The sequence below is a fragment of the Protobothrops mucrosquamatus genome, unplaced genomic scaffold (assembly GCF_001527695.2).
Source record: "Protobothrops mucrosquamatus isolate PMUCROS unplaced genomic scaffold, P.Mucros_1.0 scaffold1749, whole genome shotgun sequence".
In the NCBI taxonomy this organism is placed as follows: domain Eukaryota; kingdom Metazoa; phylum Chordata; class Lepidosauria; order Squamata; family Viperidae; genus Protobothrops; species Protobothrops mucrosquamatus.
This window is the reverse complement of record NW_015387890.1, coordinates 51987-75522: the sequence shown is the minus strand read 5'-3', so window position 1 is coordinate 75522 and position 23536 is coordinate 51987. Positions and strand designations below refer to the sequence as shown.

Below are 23536 nucleotides of genomic sequence, written 5' to 3'. Positions count from 1 at the left end.
TGCTGGTCCAGACAGATGAATCCGTTTTTCAAAGCAGACGGATGTCATGTGAGCTCAGGTACGTAGCCATGAGGCCAAGGGGCTGCTTTTATCTTGTTCATTTTTTGAATCCCTTAATCTTTAAATCAGTGTTTCTCAACCTTGACAATTTTAAGGCATGTGGACTTCAACTCCCAGAATTCCACAGCCAGCATTGCTGGCTGTGGAATTCTGGGAGTTGAAGTCCACATGCCTTAAAATTGTCAAGGTTGAGAAACACTGCTTTAAATGAAAGCCCTTGTAGCTGTTTATTTAGGGACTGACTTATATTGTGCAAGTGAACAGAGCATATAGGCTGCTTGCCTCACCCATACCCTAATTTGTCCCACTTGATTGTAAAACTGTGTTGTTTCCTCCACAAACAAATTGAAGATGGAGAAAGACCCAAGTGAGCTATTACAACCTCATTTCCATTCCCTTTTTTCTCCAGGGCCAGAGGAAGCTAACGGTTACTGATTACCTTCCTGAACAATTGTACTTGCTACAGTTATATTCTCCAATTCAGAGAGCTCAAAAATTCCTAAAGGAAGAGATGGTTTGTTTCTGCTATGGGTGGGTAGGGTTAACACAACTGAAATTCTGCATTTCTGGGTCTTGGGGTGTAAAAAGGGCAATTCACTTTATCATAAGAATGTTTGGCTCCAGTCATTCACTAATAAGAGCGGCTTTATCCCTGTTTTTTTTTTATCCAGAGAAAACGTGGCCCTAGTTTTCCCTTAGAATTTGAATACGTTGAGTGTGACAAGACATTCTAGTATTTTCTTTCTTAAAGGAAACTGCAGGAAAGTCAGCATTTGAATCTGCATTTGTTGCTTCTGCCTTTTAAACTTTTTGAGATATGAGTTGGCAGGCTTTGCATGTCAAGAGGTCTTTTTTTTATATTTATGGAACTTTGTTTTGTGGAAATCTTGCACGAGAAAGGCCCTGGAGCCCTTGCAGAAAGTGGAGAAGGTCACCTTTTACACTTCACTTCCTGCTCTGAGATACCCTTAACACCATGAGCATGTGTCAGGGCTCGGTCTTTCATTCCTCTGTACTCTGAAAATAATAACAGGTGATCTGTCAAGATCCTTGCAGAGTTGCCCTCCACAAGGCACATCTCAACATCAGAACAGAAGCTGTTCTCCTCTTCCTCCTCCTCCTCCTCCTCCTGTTCCACAGATTTTGCTTTTACAGCTCTCTGGTTGTGTTTGTGAGGGGCATCTACCCCTTTTTTAGGATCTGTAAAAATATTAAGACTGCTGTGATCTGCACAGTTTGATTCAGAGGGTTGGGGGTCAACGTGGCAACTTCATTTAGGGACTGTGGTCCTTGAGGCTCTTCTGCCTAAGCTGGAGATCTCTTGCTTGCAAGCAAATGGCAGTTTAAGCTTTGCCTGCCAGATGCCAAAAGGTGCTGAAGGTTCCTACCGCTGCCTGTTGTGAGAAGGGTCAGTGTTCTGGGTTCATTTATGCTGATGCACGCTTTAGTTACGTGGTTGGGCACAGTGGTATCCGGCTGCCTTTTTTCTTTTCTTTTTTTTTGAACTACAGTTACATCTTGCTTGCACAAATATAATGCCCTCTCCCTTAGCCAGTAGGGGGAATAAATGGCTGCTTTATAGTTCCTGAGGTCTCATCAGATACATGGTGTTGAGAAATGCTCCTATTTCACTCCAGCCATTTAGACGTTCAGAACACAGAAGAGGAAGCCCATGAATCAGATATCATCGATTAAATACCTTGAATAGCTTGAAAAGGCCATTTGAGCATCCTTGGGAAAGGTCTGCAGCTGCCTTTGGCTGGACGGTTGGGCGGGGGCTCATCAGTGAATCCCAAAGGTAAACCTCTGCTTGGAATTAATTGGGTATTCCGTTGGATGGTAGGCCAAGACCCGCTAATGACGTGTCCCATATAAGTTGGAAAGATCAGGTGTTGGAATTTGCTCAAAAGAAAGCCTAAGTAAACTGATAACGGTTGGGCCTCCCGGGCTGCAAAGCCAAAGGTAGAGTTGGGGCTGTCGCTGTGCAGAACTGTGTTTATCCTAAACGCCTTCAGGTCGCTAGAACAGACTAGGGGTAGGCAACCTTGGCTCTTTTATGACTCGTGGACTTCAACTCCCAGAATTCCTGAGCCAGCCAAGCTGGCTCAGGAATTCTGGGAGTTGAAGTCCATGAGTCATAAAAGAGCCGAGGTTGCCTACCCCATGCTAGACTGTAGCTTGCTTTGGAAAAGCCCCAAAGACGACAACAACGGTAAAAAATCTCTCTGCTGGGCCTCGGAATGCCGTCTTCCTTCAGGAGCTTAGCTGGTGGCACCCCATGCCTGCAAGCCCCTAATGCCTCTTTCTTCCAAGCAGAAGAGCCCAGGAAGGTAGTGAGAAGGGAGGTGTTCCTTTGGGCTGCCCCCCCCCCCCCGCCAAAGCTGTGCTCGATGGGGATCTGAGAATGGTGCTTAGCTTCCAAGTTGTTTGACCAGGGCTGTGTGTGTCCTTGGCTTGGTTTCTTGAACCTAAGAGATCACTCCCTGGTTAAACGTGTGGGAAATTATTTGGGGTGCCTTTGGGAGTGCCTTGAAAGATGTTTGAATTCCCCCAGGGAAAGGGCCTGACCTTTTTCCTCTCTCTCTCTTAAACTTCACTTCCTAAGCAAATAGGAGTCAGGTCACCCAATCACGATCAAAGTTTTAAGTGGAGATAATCCTTGTTATTACTTAACAAGGCAGATGCAGGTTTTGAGGGCTGCAGTCTCAGCTATCAGAAGATTGAGGCCCCACCCTTTATTGTACTGTTGTGTATGTTTATCTTTTCTATTTGTGTCCCTGCTTGCTAGAGAGGCATTGACGTGGCCTCCCAGGACAGCCTACGCTGCCAGGTTACAAGCTTCCTGGGCTGGGTGGAATCTGTCCTTAGGCTGGTTTGCCATTCATAACTTTAAAACTCAATACATAATCCTGAAGCAGGGTGGTGTGTGCAAGTCCTTTACTTTTGTGTCTTTAATATTTTGCATTGGTTCTTTTTGTTAATTGGGATGTGTGTAGGTGTGCATTTAATATTGAGCTTGGGCAAAGGGTAAAAAGCACATAGGACTTTTGTCTAACTACATTGGCTTTGCAAAAAAAATTTTTTTCCTGGGGAAGTGAAATAGGTATGAATGAGTTCTGCATTAATTATTCCCTCCACCCCATTTTTGGTACATTTACTTGTTTGTTTGTTTTTTTAAAAACAATAAATTTTGTTGGGTTTCTTTTTTTTCCTCTCAGGATGTCTGGTTGAGGGAAATATTCTGAAATCTACTGCCTGGCAGTTTTAACCAGCAGTGTGTTAAAAAAAATAAAAATTATATTGTCACTTACACGAACCTGTGTTTTTATTTTTTAAGTGGAAAGATGAAGGTCTCAGTTTGAAACTCTTTAACTCATACCTAAGTTAAAATCCTGGAACCACAACAAAGAGTCCTTCCCAAGCGGGCAGTTATAGCGTTGCCTCCATTGCTTGCTCTTACAAGTGCAAAAAACAGGGTGAATGGTTTAAAACGGGGGTCTTCGAACTTGGCCCTTTGATGACTTGTGGACTTCAACTCCCAGAATTCTTCAGCCAGCATGGCTGGCTGAGGAATTCTGGGAGTTGAAGTCCACAAGCCATAAAAGAGCCAAGTGTGAAGACCCCTGGTTTAAAAAAAAAAAATATTCTGGCAGGACGTGTTTTAACTCATGCAGCTTTGCCTTCTGCGAAATTCTCTGATCGGACCCACTTAGGACAGTCTCAGGCTCGTCAACGTTTAACCTGTGCGGACTTCAACTCCCAGAATGCCCCAGCCACCGTTCGGGTCGGGAACCCGGGGAGTCGAAGGCCACTCAGAAGATCCCCAGAGGCTCTAGGTCGCAGCGGTCCCTGGAGGCAGCAGGGCTGGTTTCTCCAGGAGGCACTTCAGAGCAACACTGCTCCAAGCACGGGGGTAGGCAACCTGGGCTCTTTTAGGACTCGTGGACTTCAACTCCCAGAATTCCTGAGCCAGCCATGCTGAGGGGAAAGGGAGAGGTTTCCAAGCTGAGCCATGCTGGCTCAGGAATTCTGGGAGTTGAAGTGCACCAGTCATAAAAGAGCCAAGGTTGCCTACCCGTGGCCTAGGCCGCTTTATGACTCATGGACTTCAACTCCCAGAATTCCTGAGCCCGCATGGGGGAAACTTTGGCCCCTTCATGGCTTGTGGACTTCAACTCCCAGAATTCCTGAGCCAGCCATGCTGAGGGGAAAGGAAGAGACTTCCAAGCTGAGCCATGCTGGAATTCTGGGAGTTGAAGTCCACCAGTCATAAAAGAGCCAAGGTTGCCTACCCCTGTCCAAGCCGGATGTTGCCCGCCCGAGGCGCTCCGCGGCCACGCCCCTTCCTCCCGCGGGAGACGCAACGGGCGCGGGGCGGCCGGGCTCCGCGCGAGAAAGGGGGCGTGGCCGGAAACAGCGACGGCGCGTGTCCACGTGCCCGCCCTCCAGTTTCTGGGGGTAGCGCCCTCTCGTTGCTAGGCCGCGCGCCCCGCCCCTCGGCTGCCATGGCGACCGGCGGGTCCGAGGGAGAGGAGGTGGCGGCCATCTTGGCGGCGGCGGCGGCGGGGCCGGGCCGGCGATGAGCGGCTCCAAGCCCAGGTTGGCGGCGGCCGGGCCCGGCGGGGCGTTGAGCCGCCTGCGCGGGCAGAGGAGCTCCGGGACGGCCTCTCCCGCCGCGGCGCCACCGCCGTCCCGGGCCGCCCCGCCGCGGACGGAGGCGGAGCTGCTGGCGCTGGAGGCGGTGCGGCCCGAGCACGTCCTGGGACTGGGCCGCGTCACGGAGCGTGAGTAGCCGCCCTCCGCCCGGAGCGTCCCGGGGCCCTGGGGGCGGCGAAGGGTCGGCGTTACAGTCCGTCGGGGCGCCCTCCGGGCGTGAAGGCAGGCGGGGCCTTCGGGCGTTGGTCTCCGCCGAGAAACGGGGGGAGGGGCCCTTCTGCACGAGCGCCCCGCCCCTTTCCTCTAACAAGCTGCCCCCCCCCTCGCCTCCCCCTTCGCGATCTGTGGGGAAAAATGGAGGCTGCCCCGAGTCTCGCACTCAGGCCCGGCGCCCTCCCCGGCCTTGGCCCCTTTAAGGCTTGTGGACTTCAACTCCCAGAATTCCCCAGCCAGCATAGCTGGCTGGGGAATTCTGGGAGTTGAAGTCCACAAGCCTTAAAGGGGGCCCAGGTTGGATACTTCTGCCCCACATCTTTCAGGGAAAGGTGGTTTCGACCTTGGTGAGTTCCCTTTGACCCCTGACCTGGTCTGGGAATTCTGGGAGTTGAAGTCCACAAGCCTTAAAGAGGGGCCAGGTTGAAGACCCCTGCTCTAGCCACAGCCTGGAGACTGAGGGTCCCTCACAGTGGTGTCATTTAAGATTGAGTTTGGCAGCATTGCTTGCTTGCTTTTCCTGCACAACGGGGGCAATGCCAGCAACACCACCAGTCAGGGCAGCCACCACACTAAGGCTACTAACCGAAGGATGCTGCCCGCCATTGTCTTCCACTTCAGCTGGATCTTGCTCAACTTCAGGTCTGTTCCAGCACTCCTGGCCTTTTCATGATGTAAATTAGAATAGAGCAGAGCTGGAAGGGACCTTGGAGGTCTTCTAGTCCAGCCCCCTGCTCAAGCAGGAGAACCTATATCATCTCAGACAAGGGGCTGTCTAGCCTCTTCTTAAAAATCTCCAGTGATGGAGTGCCCACGATTTCTGTTCCACTGGTTAATTGTCCTCACTGTTAGGAAGTTTCTCCTTAATTCCAGGTTGCTTCTCTCTTTGGTCAGTTTCCAACCATTGTTTCTTGTCCTGCCCTCTGGTGCTTTGGTGGATAATGTGACCCCCTCTTCTTTGTGGCAGCCCCTCAAATACTGGAATACTGCTATCATGTCTCCCCTATTTCTTCTTTTCTTTAGACTAGCCAAACCCAATTCCTGCAGCCGTTCTTTGTATCTTTTAATCTCCAGGCCTTGGATCATCTTAGTTGCTCTTCTCTGAACTTTTTCCAAAGTCCCAATAGGCAATCTGCTGTTGCATTAGCACAAACTTGTCAATTCCAGGGAACTGATCATGGGACAACTAGAGAGTAGTGGCATCCATTGTCCATTGCGGCTTTGGTTAGTATCTCTTTTTTCCCATTGCTTAGTGTTACACCAAAGGCATTGTGTTTTTTTTTCTTTTCATTTTGCTACTCATTCCGATTCCTGGATCTATTTTGGCAATCATAATGAGCCAAAAATAGTTGAGCTCTAAAAGGGGGAGGGGGTAAAACTTCCTTCAGTCAATACACTGTTGCATTTGTTCCCATCAGATTCAAGGTACATGACCTGCTGCTAATCAGGGGGCCATATGTAGTTCTGTTCGCCAACACAATGGCATCAAAGTCTGCCTTGCCAATAGTCGTCATCTTCAAACATTTGGACTCCTTGTGCACATCCGAAACAAAGGTTTTCAAATTCCATGAGAGAGAGGCAGATTATGGTATGGCATAGGTGTTGCACGGGATGCCACTGGCATCTCCATCTTGCGTTCAGTCTGCTTCATCAGAAGGATCTTGAGGTATACCAGGGGTGGTATAACCTGTGCCCTGAAACCAAGACAGCTGAATGAGCATAACCCAACCATTCATCACCTCAGTGCACTGGAAGCGGCATCTGCGTCAGCCTTTCGACTTAGCAGGAGGGACCGCTTGATTCTGTACACAACCTTTGTGTAGTGTTTGCAGAAGCTGAAAAGGTGTCTCAACGAGGCCATGGAAGACAATGTGATGACCAGCTGTCTTCAGGCTTTGAAGGAGAAGTGTGCAGCCTGGCCACAGCAATTGTACCTTTTTTCTGGCACACGTTGAAACCTTACACCTTTAAGAAGTCATTGCCATAAGTCTACGTTTCATCACTGTGGCCTCTTTGGGATTTGTAATATTTTTGATCCCCGCTTTATTCACAAGATTGAACACGAAAGGGATGGGGTTCTTAATGAGCACCGGGAACCGTTGCTGCTGCATAATGCTTCATTGCTGGTTGACGTAAAACAAGCAGGTAGACAGCTGCATGAAGACTCCCTGGTTTTGCATGTCAGTCTGGATTGCCAACATTAGAGGGGCTGCCACAAAGAAGAGGTCAGTCTATTCTCAAGAGCACCTGAAGGCAAGACAAGAAGGAATGGGTGGAAACTAATCGAGGAGAGAAATTTCCTGACAGCAAGAACAATCAGTGGAACAGCTTGCCTCCAGAAGCTCTGGGTACTCCATCGCTGGAGGTTGTTAAGAAGACACTGGACAACCATTTGTCTGAAATGGTATAGAGCAGGGGTAGGCAACCTTGGCTCTTTTATGACTCGTGGACTTCAACTCCCAGAATTCCTGAGCCAGCATAGCTGGCTCAGGAATTCTGGGAGTTGAAGTCCACGAGTCATAAAAGAGCCAAGGTTGCCTACCCCTGGTATAGGGTCTCCTGCTTAAGCAGAGGGTTGGACTAGAAGACCTCCAAGGTCCCTTCCAACTCCTTTATTCTGTTGTTCTGTCTTGCTGGTGTTGATGGCAACGAGGTTCTGACTACCACCCCCCCAGCAATGTCTAACATACCGGTATTACTTCCTACGGTAGCCACCAGAATATCATCTTGCAATGTGATGTCACCAACAAGGAGCCTGGTTGAATTGCTAGGGGGACCCCTACAGGATTGTGCCCAGTACGGAAATGTTATTAAATGGACAATTTGGCTGAGTAGCAATTTCTCTTGCCTCCCCTGCCGGAACAGCGTTTTAAATTCAATTCCATGATATGATTTTATTCGTATCGGATGTCAAGACTGCTAACATCGGATGTTCTTGCTTGCCCTATGTGAAGAAGCAAACATGTTTTATTTAGCCTGCATATCACTTCTAGAGTTAAAGCAGACAATACTAGCCTAGTAGATGGGAAATCATTCTAGTAAACCATAACAATATTTCAGCACAGTACTGCCAAGGTCAGCTGTAACAGGAGAAGTAGGGGGGGAGAGACAATTCACACTTCACATTAATTGGAGAACGTGATTGATGACTGTAAAATGAAGGAGTGAGTTATGCTTTCTTACGGGTGATTGGGGGTGGGAGGATTCAGTTTTGGGCTTCACTATGTACGTTTGGAAGCTATGTAGCAATAAAAGGATTCTTTAAGGGAAATAAGCCTCAAAGTTCTTTGAGAAGCTCCTTCTTTTCAGAACCGTGACATCGGGTGTCACCAATCCAGCAGCAACAGAGCTGAGCTCAGCCACTCCAACCGGTTTAAGCGCACGAGAGACTTTGGAAGTACCTTTGTGACAACTGCCACAACACAGTTTCACTGTTAATCATTGTGGCTCTTTTGAATAGTCTCCAATCTGAGATGTGAGAGACTCTAAGCCAGTGTTTCTCAACCTTGACAATGTTAAGGCATGTGGACTTCAACTCCCAGAATTCCACAGCCAGCTTTGCTGGCTGTGGAATTCTGGGAGTTGAAGTCCACATGCCTTAACATTGTCAAGGTTGAGAAACACTGCAGTCTAAGCCTTTTAGTTGTTCAGAGGGCCGTGAAGGCCTGGCTCTTCTCCCAGCATTAGGCTAGGATTGGGGTTGAGCTGGGGGATTGTTTGGTCAGATGCTGGGGGGAGGGAGAGACTTCTGTTTTTACATTTGGTTTTATGGATTGCCTAAAAACACTGCATAAGATAGGTGGTCATACAAGCCCTGCAAATAAATAAATAAATAAATAAAATTGGAAAAGAAAGATATTCATTGGATCCTTCCTAAACAGTAGCTATTGTTTAGGAAGGATCCAATGACTATGTCAGTTGACAAGACCCGCTGGGAGGCTGCTGGCCAGGCTTTCGTGGTATCGTAAAGGCAGAGCTTGTGTGTTCAAGACCACAATTGGAACCAGGACGTCAATTGCTAAGTGGGCTGTCCCTGATTTTATGACCTTTCTTTGCCATGGTCATTAAGTAAATTAATTACATGGTTATGACCATGGGGACACTTCAACAGTCCTAAGTGCAAGGACCAGTCGTAGCTCACTTTCTTCCAGGTCTATTGCAAGTTCGAATGGTCGTTAAACCAAGGATCGTAAATCTGAATAGTAGATAGATTTATCTGGTACGAAGGGCTCCTGATCTTTACAAAGGCACAAGGCATGAAAATATTTGTCCTGACTTTTATGTAATGAATTTGGCTTACATGTCCTCTGTTTTACTATTTCCCTCTTTTTTCTTCCACTACAAGGCTGCTGCAAAAAAAAGTCAGATAAAGTAGATTATGATCTACAATTCTTTGTACTTAAAATTAGGCCTTTTTTGTCCTGACATGAGCTAGGTTGCACTTACTTAGATTTAGGTAGACTAATTCCCTCTTTAGGTGTTAATTCCCTCTTGACCAGTTGCAACAGTTGTAATTTCTCCCGTCTTAATGATTGATTTAATGATTGATTGATTTATTATATTTATACCCCGCCCTTCTCCCGGAGGACTCAGGGCAGCTTACAGCCAGTTTAAAAACAGTTTGATACAAATACAAAATACAAAATTTAAGAGGATAATTAAAAATAAATATTTGAATAGGCCGCTTCTACTAAAATTTTGTTAAAACCAATTAAAATACCCCTAGGCCAGTCCTGCCCGCTGAAATAACCAAGTCTTGAGGGCGCGGCGGAAGGAGGGGAGATCCGGAATCACCCGGATCTCTGGGGGCAGCTCGTTCCAGAGGGTGGGTGCTCCGACAGAGAAGGCTCTCTAGCTAAATCATTTGGTGCCATTAACAAGCTTGATAATTACATTGCTCAGTTCTAAATCCAAAATTTTTTTTGGGGGGGGGGGGAGTGGAATCCCTGCTGCGGTGCTTGCGTGTCTCCGTGTCTTGCATGCTTCCACAGATTCTTCTCTCTCGGCCACGGAGTTTGCCCAGGCGTCTTGGGGGGAGACTTCCTACTATTGTCTGCTGTGGCTGGGAACGGGCCTACTTGCCCTGCGTGCCAAGGCCCTTTTGCTGGGCGGGGCCAGGCTGCCTCCGCATTGCTAGCCGAATCTTCAGGATTGAATTTCAGCATCGCTCCTGTCTTCCTCTCTTCCAGATTACCTTTGCCGACCCGAAGACAACATCTACAACATCGACTTCACCAAGTTTAAAATCCGGGACCTGGAGACGGGGACGGTGCTGTTTGAAATCGCCAAGCCTTCAACGTTAGGTAAGCTTTTGGAGTCAAGTGACGGGGTCTGTTCTGAAGCACAAGGCCCAACGACCAGTTAAAAACTCCAGGAAGGATGTTTTGCTTCCAACTGCAGTTAGAAGGTGGAATCTCCAAATCTGTGCTTCCTCTTACTCTGCCACCCCTCTTGAGATGATCTGTTTCCTTGGGTGGGTTTCTCTGGGAGACCCTTCTGTTTCAACAGGGGTTCCGTCTGTTATTCCAGGTGCCACAAAGGCGTCTGTCCGAACACTTCACCCACCTAAGCCAAGTCAAGTATGGTTAGTTGGCTCGGTCCAGCAAGGCTGCCTCAGAACTTCTGTCTCAGTTGCTGGTTCTGCAGTTCCCGCTCCTGACCTGGGTTCTGGCTGTATTGCAGAGGCAGCCGCAAAAGCTGAGACCTGGAAGTGCGGGCTGTGGCCCCACTTCCAGGAGGGCCGGCCAGTGAGAGGCCCCACACAGCTGACCTGCTGAACTCTTTAACTGTTCATTCCCGCAGAGCAAGAGGACTACGAATGTGACCTTGGGGAGATGGACAGCAGCGCCGGGCGCTTTGTGCGCTATCAGTTCACGCCGGCCTTCCTGCGCCTACGGACCGTTGGGGCAACGTGAGTCTGGGCAGACGCTCGGGGGACGGGAGAGACCCCGGTGCTGCTGTGGCTGCTCAGTACCAGCCACAGACAGAAGCGCAGTCAGGCTTGGTGAAAAGCACGTTCAGCACTTCTCAAGGAGCACTTGAAAAAAGAAAGAAATTTTCAAAATCCAAGTCTGTAATTTTGCAGTTTGTACAAATCAAAAGAAAAAAAATATCTGTTGCTTGATGCAGATCTGCTGTGTTTATTCTTTTTTTAAAAAAATTCATTCCACTAATTTGAATTCTTAGTTGAACTGCACCAGAATGCCTGGTCCCTAGGCCAGCATTTCTTTACAACCAGGGGAGAAACCCTGGTTATGATGCCTGCGTGTTCCTGTCGGCTGAGAGCTGGGCCCTTTGAGGGGGCTTGTGCTGCCTCAACAGCTTCAGGGCCATCTCTAGGGCAGAACTCCGGAGTTGCCCTTCCGGACAGGTTAGAGGAGGCCAGCTGGATTTATCCTGCCCTTTTCCCTCCCTGCAGGGTGGAGTTCACCGTGGGAGACAAGCCCGTATCCAACTTCCGTATGATCGAGAGGCATTACTTCAGAGACCGTCTTCTGAAGAACTTCGACTTTGACTTCGGCTTCTGCATCCCCTGCAGCAGGAACACCTGTGAGCACATATACGAGTTCCCTCAGCTTTCAGAGGACCTCAGTGAGTACCGCTTGGGCCTGGTCGGGTGAACCGTCCACGGATGGGAGGCGTTGAACCAGGGGGTGAATCCCAGGGCCCAAGCAGGGACTCCCTGTGAGCACCGGATTCCTCAGCAGCAGTTAGGAAGTTCTGCCCTTTTGAGGGTTCTTCCACAGCACTCTGCTTCGGTGCCATTATTGACCCCCCCCTGTCAATGTTTTGAGGGAGACAAGATAAACAGTCGTACTTTAATTTCTCTGAAACCCACAGATCCCCTCACTGTCTCCTGCCCCCCAAAGCTTTTCAGGCTGCTTTGTGGAGCGGTCGCTGTGTGCACTGCAGAGGCGGCGTCAGTGGCCTTCTCTGCAGGCTGTTTCTGGGCTGTGGCTGACCATCCTCCCCCTCTTTTGCCCATGCAGTACACTTGATGGTCGAGAACCCCTACGAGACTCGCTCAGACAGCTTCTACTTTGTGGACAACAAGCTGATCATGCACAACAAGGCCGATTACGCCTACAACGGCGGGCAGTAGCCATTCCGTTACCACCTACGGACGTTGCACAGGCCAGAGGCAGCCCTGGTCCTTCTCCTTCTTCCCACAAGGCTGAAGAAGCAACATGCAAAGCGGGGGGGTCGTCTCTTCTGGGACAGTAAAGGAATTCTCTGGGCCGCCGATTCCTTGCTCCATCGTGATTGGCTTCCATTGGCATCCTGGTCTGGTGACGAGCCCAGCAGCGGCCCTTCCAATGGACCAAGCTTGGCTAGAATCCCCTCCCTAACACATCCTGCAGCCCAGAGAGCTGGGCAGGTGCCAGCTGCTCCTGCTGCCTCCGGGTCTGCTTTGCACCTGAGCTGATGTTCCTGTTCATCGAGGTTGCTTCTCTATCTCTGAGGTCGGAGGTGCCTGCAGAAGGCTCCTGGGGGAGGGAGGGAGGGAGGGGGGAGGGCAGGACTTTGCAGTGTTTTATTCTGGGCCTGTTAGAGCAACCGCAATCCCTAAAGGTCTGATCTGTAGGGTGAAAATTAGTGGTGCCCTCCAGCCAGAGGAGCAGAAGGGGACCCCCTGGCTTCTCCTAGCAGCTCTCCCTGGGGAGGTGGGGGCCATCCTAGTCTTTCTCTTCCCCTCCCCACCTCTCAACGTTGCCTCGCTTCTGGTGAATAGGCTGCAGGTGAGAATTGACTCGGCTACATCTGGCTGGCTTCTCTGGCAAGCAGCTATAGATGCTGCTTTGGCAGAAGGGCTGGAGCCTCTCTGGAGGGATCTGGGGTCCCCCCCCCCATGGCAGTCAGTCTCCAAAGGGGGGGCTCCAGGGGGCAACGGAATAGTCCCAAAAGAGCAATGCTTAAACCTCTTAGTTGGGAGGAGCTTCAGGTGCAGGATTCAGTTCCGTTGTTTTTTTTTTTTAAGGATAGATTCTCGTGGTCGTCTGGGGAAGGGCCGGTGGTGGGAATGGTGGGTTGACGCTTCCCGGGCTATCTCTGGCAAAGTGCCTTTCTCCAAGGGCTTTCTTTTCCCGATCCCTCGCGGTTAAATCCAGGTGCCTTTGGAACTACCCTCTGCTGCACGGAGTCCCCAGGCAGCTCCTCCGACCTGGAAGCCTCGGAAGGGCTGACCCCGAAGCAGGGGCCCTTTGCAATAACCCATTCCCCCTGCCCATCCCCCCCCCAGCAGCTTTTCCTCTGTGCCTTCCTTGCCACTGACTGCCCAGCAAGAAGCGGGAAACGGCGTGTGTGTGCGCGCGTGGGGGGAAAAACGGGGCGCTTCACCGGGCAAGAGGGAATTGCCAGCCGCCAAAGTGCAGGATCCAAAGTCCCCCTCTGGTGCCCTCGGCTCCTCCAGGAGCTGCCTCTGCGCCTCCCTGCAGTTCTCTCCCTGAGCTGTTCTGCTCTGCCAGGGCCATCTTTCTGCCACTCTCGTTGGGCATGCAGGGGTCAGTTTGGGTGGGTGGGTGTTTCTGCCATGCTGACTAAAGAGGCGTGCAAAGAGTGGGGAAAGCAGGATGTGATCAGAAATCCAGGCCGGAGCCCTGCAGGGGGACTGGGGACCTGGGTCAGCGGGTGGCTTCTAAACCTGCCCCCTGGCTGGAAAAACGGGCATGAAATTGAGGTGGTGCCGTTTCCTCCTTTTCAGCTCAGGAGAAAAGCAAAAGAGGGGCTCCCCTCTCTGGGGAGACCCGCCTGCCCTCAGCATCAGCAGCGGCCTCAGCCACCTTCTTGGCCACTGGTAGCCATCCTGCCTGGAGCATGCCCCACCTTGGGTGCTGCCGAGGGGCAGCAGCTTGGCCATGACTGCTGTGTATGGATCAAACACACACAGCCAACACACATCTGGCAGTTTCCAGTTACGTGGACTGATCCTCAGGTTCAGGGCCTGGGAATCTCATTCCCCACAGCACGGATATTCTGGAATTCTGCATGCAATGATCTTGCGAGACGGGTGTTTAGAGCAACAGTGCAATGAATTTTCCAAGGGAGGAAGCGGATTGAGCACTGTGGCCAAAAGCCCCCCCCCACACACACATGCACACACACACACCTATCTTGTGGCTTTGAATTGGCCATGGGAACTTTATGAGAGTTTGTCCACAAAAGGGGCTCTCCCTCCCCACAGAATCTTGGTGTGGCAAATGTGAAATGCGCAGGAAACGGTTCCTAGTTTTTCTAATTTTCTGCCGAGGTATTTTTCCATAGAGAATGGCAGACGTTCCAAACGTTCCCCCCCTTCCCCGCCCCCCAATGTGATTTCCTTAATTATCGGCTCCATCATGCTATCATTTTTATATCTCCTTGATCTGCAGTAATCTAGCCGACTTGTTTGTATAAAGTGTTATTTTGTCTCAAGCAATAGTAATTAAAAAAAAACCTACATTCCACTCTGGTGTTGTGTCATAAACTGGGTGTGAATTTAGTAAATTCAGATTGTGGGCCTAGAAGGGGGGCATTTTGAAATGCAGCCTAAGGATGTCGGCATCCCACATCGCTTGGGAGAGGAGCCTTTCTCAATAGCAGTTAATAATGCTCCTATAAATAGAAACGAAGTCATAACTAGTAGCCAGCACAGGGCTGTTAAAAACAGATCATGCCAAACCAATCCTATTTCATTCTTTGGCCAAGTGACTAAATTAGCTGTGGACGTAGTATACTTAGACTTCAGCAAGGCATTTGACAAAGTAGACCACAACCTATTTCTTGGCGAGCTAGAAAAAAATGTGTGATAGACAGCATCACCACCTGATGGATTTGTAGCTGGCTGGCAAACCGCACTTAACAAGTAGTCCTCAGTGGAACCACATCCACATGGAGAGAAGTAAGCAATGGGGTACCACAAGGCTCCGTCTTAGGCCCAGCACTCTTCAATATCTTCATCAATGACTTACATGAGGGAATAGAAGAGGAACTCATCAAATTTGCAGATGATACCAAACTGGCAGGAATAGCCAACACCCCAGAAGACAAGCTCAGGATTCAAAAAGATCTTGACCAACCTGAACAATGGGCCCTATCCAACAAAATGAACTTTAATGTGGAGAAAAGCAAAGTTTTACATTTAGGCAGGAAAAATCAAAGGTACAAGTACAGATTGGGCAAGACCTGGCTCAAAAACAGTAACTACGAGAGGGACCTTGGAGTCCTGGTGGACAATCACTTGACCATGAGCCAGCCGTGTGTGGCAGCAGCCAAAAACGCCAACACAATCCTAGGCTGCACTAATAGAGGCATAGAATGAAAATCATGTGAAGTATTAGTACTGCTTTATAAACCCTGAGTAAGACCACACTGGGAACACTGCATGTAGGTTTGGTCACAATATAAAACCTGCTGAGATTCTGAAAAGAGTGCAGAAGAGCAACTATGATTAAGGATCTGGAGACAAAATTATATGAAGAACGGTTGCAGGAATTGGTTTTGGCTTAGTGTAGAGAAAATAAGAAATAGGGGGTATTTGTGACGGGTCCCCCCAGTAGCTGGAAACTGAAACGGGGAGGATTTGCTTCTGTTCCCCCGGGGAGGGGGAACTGTCCCCTCGGCCTTGATGGCCGGTTTCTGTGCTGGGCTAACACAGTAGTATTCCAGTATTTGAGGGGCTGCCACAAAGAAGAGGGGGTCAAACTATTCTCCAAAGCACCAGAGGGCAGGACAAGAAACAATGGACAGAAACTAATCAAGGAGAGAAGCAACCTGGAATTAAGGAGAAACTTCCTAACAGGGAGGACAATTAACCGGTGGAACAGCTTGCCACCAGAAATGACTGGATATTTTTAAGAAGAGACTAGGCCAGGGGTAGGCCACCTCGGCTCTTTTATGACTCGTGGACTTCAACTCCCAGAATTCCTGAGCCACCCATGCTGAGGGGAAAGGGAGAGGTTTCCAAGCTGAGCCAGGCTGGCTCAGGAATTCTGGGAGTTGAAGTCCACGAGTCATGAGGGGGCCATAGTTCCCCCATGCTGGCCCAGGAATTCTGGGAGTTGAAGTCCACGAGTCATAAAAGAGCCAAGGTTGCCTTCCCCTGCACTAGGCCATTTTATGACTCGTGGACATCAACTCCCAGAATTCCTCAGCCGGCATGGCTCAGTTTGGAAACCTCTCCCTTTCCCCTCAGCATGGCTGGCTCAGGAATTCTGGGAGTTGAAGTCCACGAGTCATAAAAGAGCCAAGGTGGCCTACCCCTGCCCTAGACTGTCACTTGTCTGAGATGGCAGGCTCTCCTGCTAGGGCAGGGGGCTGGACTAGAAGACCTCCAAGGTCCCTTCCAGGCCGTCCCTGGAGCGAGAGAAGAAACCGGCCATCAAGAACAGCCCAGCGCAGAAACCGGCCATCCAGGCCGAGGGGACGGTGCCCCCTCCCCGGGGGAACAGAAGCAAATCCTCCCCGCTTCGCTTTCCGGCTACGGGGGGGGGGGAACACCCGTCACGAGACACCCCCCTCCCCCCCGGTGAGCAGAACGAGGCCGGGGCTCCTTTGGGCGGCGCCGCGGTCCCGGGCGCGAAGTCCGCGGAAGGCAGAGAAGGAGGAGCCTCCCCCTCGCGCGGGGCTCCGTGGCCCCGCCCCCTCCTGCCCCCCCTGCGTGGCCCCGCCCCCCGGTGGGCGGCGACGGAGGCGGCGGGGGCAGCGATGGCGGCGGCGCTGGTGGCCTCGGCGGGGCGGCGGGGCGTCCTTGCTGCCCGCGGAGGTCGGTCGGCGGGGCTCCGGGGAGGGACCCTCCGCTGCTCCCGGGCGGCCCACCTCGCAGGGGGGGCGGGCGGGTGGGCGGGTCGGTCTGGGCGGCCTCTGAGCCCCTCTCCTCCCGTTCCCCCCCTCCAGCGCGGCTGCTGCACGCGGGGCTGCCGGAGACGCACCAGATGCTGCGGGAGACCTGCCGGGACTTCGCCGCGAAGGAGCTGGCGCCCATCGCCGCCCGCCTCGACCGCGAGCACCGCTTCCCCGACCAGCAGGTCAGGCGGGGGGCACGGAGGGCAGCCCGAGCGGCGCCCGCGGGGAAGGAGCCTCCGCGACCCCGAGGGGCTTCTGGGGAGGGGGCAGGCGCGGATTCGTCCCGGCGGGACTGGCCGGAGCCTCCTCGGACTTACCCAGAGGAATCCTCGACTTACGACCGTTCGTTTAGTGACCAGTCGAACTGGCACTGGGAAAAAAAGGAGTTATGGCTGTTTGTCCCCAAGTCCAGAGGCTCCGTTCAGATTCAGGAGGGCTGCGGGGTTCCCGGGGGTGGGGGTAGTGGGGGGTCACATGATCCTCTTGTGACCTTCCAACCAGCAAAGTCAACGGGGGAAGCAGGTTCACTTAACAGCCCTGTGACCCACTTAACAACCGCAGCGAGCCACTCAACAACCGTGGCAGTCGTGAAATGGGGTCCAAACTCTCCCAGCAACTGTATCACCCAGCAATGGAAATTTTGGGTTGTTAAGTTGAGGACTCCCTGTTATTTCAGATCTATTTGCTTCCTGTGGACAAACTTCCTTCCATTTTGCAACACAGGTGGGGCGTCTTGGCCCCTCCAGTGCAGGAGCCCCACCTGGACTGGCTGCTCTGCCCCTCTTCCCACCCCCCCACCCACCCACCCCGTATTTCTAATCGATTAACCTTGTAGGCATTTTATTTCTAAAGTGAAAAACACAACCACACAGAAGAACTCAACTCTCCAGCCACCGTTGGCTGTTTTCTGTCTCTGAAGCTGGTGCAGGTGTGTCCCCTCAACACCTTTGCACTGGTTTTTGTTTGCATGGTGTGTCCTTGTTGAACTTGACCTGAGCTACGCCTTTCTGAGAAGCGAGGAAGGGCATAAATCAGAAATGGGCAACTATAGCAATTTTACGACCTGTGGACTTCAACCCCCAGCATGGCTGGCTCAGGAATTCTGGGAGTTGTAGTCCACAGGTCCTAAAGTTGCCATAGTTGCCCATCCCTGGCATAAATGTTCTAGCTTGAGGGTAGATCCTGGATTGGTGCCACCAGCAACTGCCACTAACGTGATCAACAAAGCTTTGCTGGGTTTTCACCAGGGGTGGACTAATGACCGTCGGTCACTTTTGTAACCTCGTTTCTCCTGTTTCTAGATTAAGAAAATGGGGGCCCTGGGGCTGCTAGCGATGGCTGTGCCCGAAAAATACGCAGGAGCTGGCTTGGATTGTTTGGCCTACACCGTTGCCCTGGAGGAGATCAGCCGTGGCTGCGCGTCCACCGGCGTCATCATGAGCGTCAACAACGTAGGTACCACCGATGGTCCCTTCTCCGACAGCCCACCCCACCCCGTGGCCCAGCCCTGCCTGGAACGGCCACGGCTGCTCCCCGGGGCCAGAGGTGGAGGTCCCAAAAGGAGATTTACAGGGACCCTTTTCCCCCCCCCTTTTCAGTCGCTCTATCTAGGACCGGTTTTGAAGTTTGGGTCTGAAGAGCAGAAACAAGAGTGGATCCCTCCTTTCACCAGTGGGGAGAAAGTGGGGTGCTTTGCCCTAAGCGAGCCAGGTAACTTGGGCACTTGGGATTTGCCCCCGGTGGTCTTTTCCTTTTAGATTCTACAAGCCGTCCTCAACTTAGGACCACGACTGAGCCCAAAATTTCCATCGCTAAACGAGACGGTTGAGCGAGTTTTGCCCCATTTTACAACCTTTCTTGCCACAGTTGCTAAGCGAATCACTGCACAGTTGTTAAGTGAACCTGCCTTTCCCATTGACATGGCTTGTCAGAAGGTCGCAAAAGGGGATCTCGTGACCCCCCCAGGACACGGCGACCATCAAAAACACCTGTCGGTTGACCAAGCATCCCAATGGTGATCAGATGACCACTGGGGAGGCTGCCATGGTGAAAAACAGGGGTGAAAAACAGTCATAAGTCACTTTTTTCAGAGCTGTTGTAACTTTGAAAGGTCACTAAACGAACGGCTGTTAAGTGAAGGACTTCCAGTACAGAGGAAGCTGTATATATGTCTGTTGTGTGTCACGCAAGGGAGAGGAATGGAGGGTGCAAAGAGCTGCTGGACGGCTGGGCCTCCCCCACCCCAAATTCTTGCCACAGTCTTGGAGGCGCCTCATGGGCATCCTGCCATCAAAGGCTAGGAGGGGAGGGAGGATGGAAGGAAGGAAGGGCAGTAAAGCTGTGTGTGTGTATACGTGATCAGCGTGATCTTGTCCCAAGGCTAGACACCCCGAGAAGTATGTACATTACCCCCAAACATCTCAGAGTTCTCAAAACAATTTGGTGAGCTCCCGTTGTTTGGAAACGGACTGGTCACGGGGGGGAGGGATGGTCTGGGGGGGGAAAAACCTTTTTTGTATCTCTTGAGCTCGGGAAAAGTCAGAGCTAGCCTGACTTCACTGCAGCCAACACCTTTAGCAAAAGAAGCCCTGGCTGTAACCAAATGGAGTCGAGGGTCTTTCTTTCCAAAGGGATCAGACTGGGGCAGGTCTGACACAGGGCGCTGTCCACCTGGTGCAGCCAAGCCAGGCCGTGCTTGCTGGAAAAGAGCAAAAGGCAAAAATCCTCCTCTTGGCTGCATCCGCCGTCTTTCTCTCGCCAAGGAAACGGCAGCGACGCCGGAGCGGCCTCCACGGTGGCTCAGCTGGTTGGGGACGAGTGGGTGCTGAATGGCACCAAGGCCTGGATCACCAACGCCTGGGAGGCCTCGGCCGCCGTGGTCTTCGCCACCACAGACAAAGCCCTGAAGCACAAGGTAGGCTCCGACCTCGGCCAGGCCGGGCAAGCGGGTGGTCTCTGCAGGGGGAGGAAGGGTCCTGGGAACCGTCTCCAGGGGGGCGAGGAACTGGGCCTGGGACAGCCGAGTTTGGCTGAGAAGCTGAAGAGGAGACCACAGTGGCCATCAGGCATCCAAAGGAAGGAGTGACGGTGGACGTCCCGATCTTTGGGACGCCCCCCCCCCCGGAACGTGGGGACCCTGGCTCCAGAAGCCGAGCGGGCGGCCTTCTTTGAGGGCTGCTCCACCTGCTTGGCTCTCATGGGAGGAGGGGAAGCTGCGTCCTCCCCTGTTCCCCAAGCCCTGCTGGGCAGAAAAAGTCAGCTGGGGCTTCGGGGCTTCTGGGGAGCCGCTGGGAAAGGCTGCTGTTCCTTGCAGGGCATCAGCGCCTTCCTGGTGCCCATGCCGTGCCCGGGCCTCTCGCTGGGCAAGAAGGAGGACAAGCTGGGCATCAGGGCTTCCTCCACCGCCAACCTCATTTTCGAAGACTGCCGCATCCCCAAGGAGAACCTGCTGGGTGCGCAGGGGATGGGCTTCAAGATCGCCATGGTGAGTGGGGCAGGGAAGGGGGCCCCTTGCCCAGAACCCCCCCCCCACGAGGCCCTCCCCCATCGCCTCCTTGTCTTCTTCGCAGCAAACCTTGGACTCCGGCCGGGTTGGAATCGCTTCCCAGGCCTTGGGGATTGCCCAGGCCGCTCTGGATTGCGCGGTGGATTACGCCGAGAAGAGGCTGGCCTTTGGCCACCCCATCACTCAGCTGCAGGCCATTCAGGTAGGGGGGCAGCCCTCCCCCCGCTTTTTCTGCTGCTGCTCTGCTTCAAGGGCCTCTTTCTGAGCCCCAGGAGAGGCTCACCGGGTCAGGGAGGGGATTAAGAGCCCTTCTGGGGCCCCAATGACAAAAGACAGGCCTCCCCCTGCCCCATTGGGTGCTCCACCCCAGGTCCCCCTGGAATGCAGAACAGCAGAGGAGGGAGGGAGGGAGGGACCTTGGAGGTCTTCCAGTCCAACCCCCTGCTCAAGCAGGAGTCGCTATACGGGTAAGTCCTCGATCTATGACCACAATTGACCCCAAAACTTCTGTTGCTAAGCGAGACAGCTGTTAAATGAGTTTTGTCCCCACAGTTGTTAAATGAATCACTGCACTTATTTATTTATTTATTTATTTAAATTTATATACCGCCCTATCTCCCTTACGGGACTCAGGGCGGTGAATAGGCAATAATAAAAATCACAATAAATATTAAATAAAAAGCCTGCTCTAAAATACCCCATGTAAAAACCCCTACCAAAACACAATCAGAACTACGCCAGGCCGGCCGCATGGAATAGATGGGTTACTTGTCAGTAACACAGCAGTCAAGGGAACCTAGCGTCCTCACGGCTTGCCAAAAGAGCGCAAAAGGGGATCACGTGACCCCAGGACACTGCAGTCTTCCTAAATGCAGGCCAGCTGCCAAGTGGCCAAGGGGAGGCGGCAGCGGTCATAAGTGTGAAAACTGGTCACAGGTCACTGTTTTCAGTGATGGTCACTAAACCAAAGCTTATAAGTTGAGGACTACCTGTATGGGGGCGGGGAGCAACTATGGCAATCTTACGACCTGTGGACCTCAGCGCCCAGAATTCCTGAACCAGGAATTCTGGGAGTTGAAGTCCACAGATCATAAAATCGCCATAGTTGCCCCCTCTGCCCTGTACCATTCACATGCGACCTTCCCCCCCACACACACACACCCACACACACACTTCATGGAGAATGGCCTGCTCCATCCCCGGGCCTTGCAAGGGGCTGCTTGGCTTTCCTTTGTGGCATCCACAGTCTGCAGCCCTCAGGCACCGTCTTCCCTTCGGCTAAGCCAGGATCGTCGGCAATAATGCCGGATTAGACTCCTCCTGTGGTTTAGGGGTGCTGACGATCCGCCCTGGGGGGTGTTCTGTGTCTAGTTCAAGCTGGCTGACATGGCGGTGGCGCTGGAGGGGGCTCGCCTGCTCACCTGGAGAGCAGCCACGTTGACTGACCACGGAAAGCCCTACACAAAGGTAATCTCCCTCTCTACCAACTGGGGCCTAATTAGCCTCTCTAGCAGGAGTGCCGTAACTTGGCACCTTGAAGACTTGTGGACTTCAGTTCCCAGAATTCCCTGGCCATCCTTGCTGATGGGGCAGACCTTCAGAATTAAAAGTTCATTTCTTAAAAAAAAAAAATAGCATCTCGTGAGAATGCCAGCATTTTACAAGGTTATAAAAAGGAATAAGTGGGATCTCAATTTCTTAATAATTGCTTGTCCATCGGGAGGGGGCACCTAATACGATCCTGCACTGGCCCTGAAGCTCCTCCTTGCCGTAGAGCAGGGGTAGTCAACCTTGGCTCTTTTATGACTCGTGGACTTCAACTCCCAGAATTCCTGAGCCAGCCATGCTGAGGGGAAAGGGAGAGATTTCCAAGCTGAGCTATGTTGGCTCAGGAATTCTGGGAGTTGAAGTCCACGAGTCATAAAGCGGCCTAGGCCTAGGCCAGAGGTAGGCAACCTTGGCTCTTTTATAACTCGTGGACTTCAACTCCCAGAATTCCTGAGCCAGCCATGCTGAGGGGAAAGGGAGAGGTTTCCAAGCTGAGCTATGTTGGCTCAGGAATTCTGGGAGTTGAAGTCCACGAGTCATAAAGCGGCCTAGGCCTAGGCCAGAGGTAGGCAACCTTGGCTCTTTTATAACTCGTGGACTTCAACTCCCAGAATTCCTGAGCCAGCTAAGCTTCTGGGAATTGAAGTACATGAGTCATAAAAGAGCCAAGGTTGACTACCCCTGCTGTAGAGGCTGCCTGGCCCAACCACGGAAGGTGCGGCTGGGACTTGCAGGCCCCGCAGGAGAGCCAGGCCTGGGGTCTGGCAGTGCCATAAGCAGCAGGCCCTCCTTGCCCAATGATACCTTTTAAGCTTGATTTGTTGAAAATTCAGAAAAATGCCTACCTTGACTCTGCTGGCATGTCTCTCTCACACACAGAGACAGACATTTCCCCCTTTCCCCTCCCTGGAAAAAGAGGAAGTTGCAGGATTTTTGGAAGCCTCGGAGGTCCTGCGTGAGCAAGGCCCTCTCGCGTGACTTCCAGAGGGTCTGGGGGCCTGGCATGTTACTGGCGACACACGTGCCTAGAGAGGACCGTGCCAGGCAGCTGCTCTGCTTTCCCTCCCTAGGAGGCAGCCATGGCCAAGCTCTCAGCGTCCGAGGCAGCGACTTTCATCTCCCACCAGGTAAGTTTCACCAGGGAAAGGTTGAATGGCCAACTGGCAGCAGCCGCAGGTGAGTTGCGCTCCGTCTTGGAAGGAGAGACGATCCTTGCAAAGCCTGAGCATTAGATGGCTGGGAGGCTGGTCCAGTTTGCGGAGAGCTGCCTCCATTCCACCCGGGCCAGAACCGATGCTTTTCCTTCAGGCGATCCAGATCCTGGGCGGGATGGGCTACGTGACGGAGATGCCGGCCGAGCGCCACTACCGAGACGCCCGCATCACGGAGATCTACGAGGGAACCAGCGAAATCCAGAGGCTGGTGATTGCCGGACAGCTGCTGAAGGCCTATCGAGGCTGACGGGGAGGACTGCTACGGAAGAAGAGGGTCACGGGGGCCCCCCTTAGGTCAGGGGCTGGCTTAAGTGGCGGGCATCCACCCCTTGGCTCACCACGGAAGAGACAGGCCGGGCACCCGCCTCCTTTGATGACCACGTCGCCGATGGAGGTAGAGAAGAGGCATCTTGAATAATCGGGAACAAGGACCTTGGAAATGGGTGCACAAGTGCCTCCTATCCCACCACCCTTGCCAAAGTTCTCTAGTCTCTAGCTAAGATCTACTCCATCATGGACC

The 23536-nt window shown here is 52.2% G+C and overlaps 2 protein-coding genes across 2 annotated transcripts; both read left to right on the top strand.

Annotated features, from left to right (window-relative positions):
- The first annotated feature begins 4639 nt into the window (after positions 1–4639).
- Positions 4640–12046, top strand: UNC119B (unc-119 lipid binding chaperone B). Its single transcript, XM_015823035.1, has 5 exons — positions 4640–4844; positions 10119–10232; positions 10732–10840; positions 11348–11520; positions 11919–12046. Exons 1-5 carry the CDS (start codon positions 4640–4642, stop codon positions 12029–12031), a joined length of 714 nt encoding a protein of 237 aa, XP_015678521.1. The 3' UTR covers positions 12032–12046.
- A 4565-nt stretch (positions 12047–16611) lies between these two features.
- ACADS (acyl-CoA dehydrogenase short chain) lies at positions 16612–23279 on the top strand. The gene is made up of 10 exons (XM_015823034.2): positions 16612–16669; positions 16801–16931; positions 18051–18200; positions 18348–18459; positions 19512–19663; positions 20063–20233; positions 20319–20456; positions 21626–21721; positions 22873–22929; positions 23111–23279. Exons 1-10 carry the CDS (start codon positions 16612–16614, stop codon positions 23261–23263), a joined length of 1218 nt encoding a protein of 405 aa, XP_015678520.2. The 3' UTR covers positions 23264–23279.
- The last annotated feature ends 257 nt before the right edge of the window (positions 23280–23536 follow it).

Bases quoted from the DNA above. Each gene is read 5' to 3' on its own strand.
- UNC119B (XM_015823035.1), top strand. From the start codon at position 4,640: ATGAGCGGCTCCAAGCCCAGGTTGGCGGCGGCCGGGCCCGGCGGGGCG. The intron at 10,233-10,731 runs GTAAGCTTTTGG...TCATTCCCGCAG, and splicing joins CGCCAAGCCTTCAACGTTAG to AGCAAGAGGACTACGAATGT. The intron at 10,841-11,347 runs GTGAGTCTGGGC...CCCTCCCTGCAG, and splicing joins CTACGGACCGTTGGGGCAAC to GGTGGAGTTCACCGTGGGAG.
- ACADS (XM_015823034.2), top strand. From the start codon at position 16,612: ATGGCGGCGGCGCTGGTGGCCTCGGCGGGGCGGCGGGGCGTCCTTGCT. The intron at 16,932-18,050 runs GTCAGGCGGGGG...TCCTGTTTCTAG, and splicing joins ACCGCTTCCCCGACCAGCAG to ATTAAGAAAATGGGGGCCCT. The intron at 19,664-20,062 runs GTAGGCTCCGAC...TGTTCCTTGCAG, and splicing joins ACAAAGCCCTGAAGCACAAG to GGCATCAGCGCCTTCCTGGT.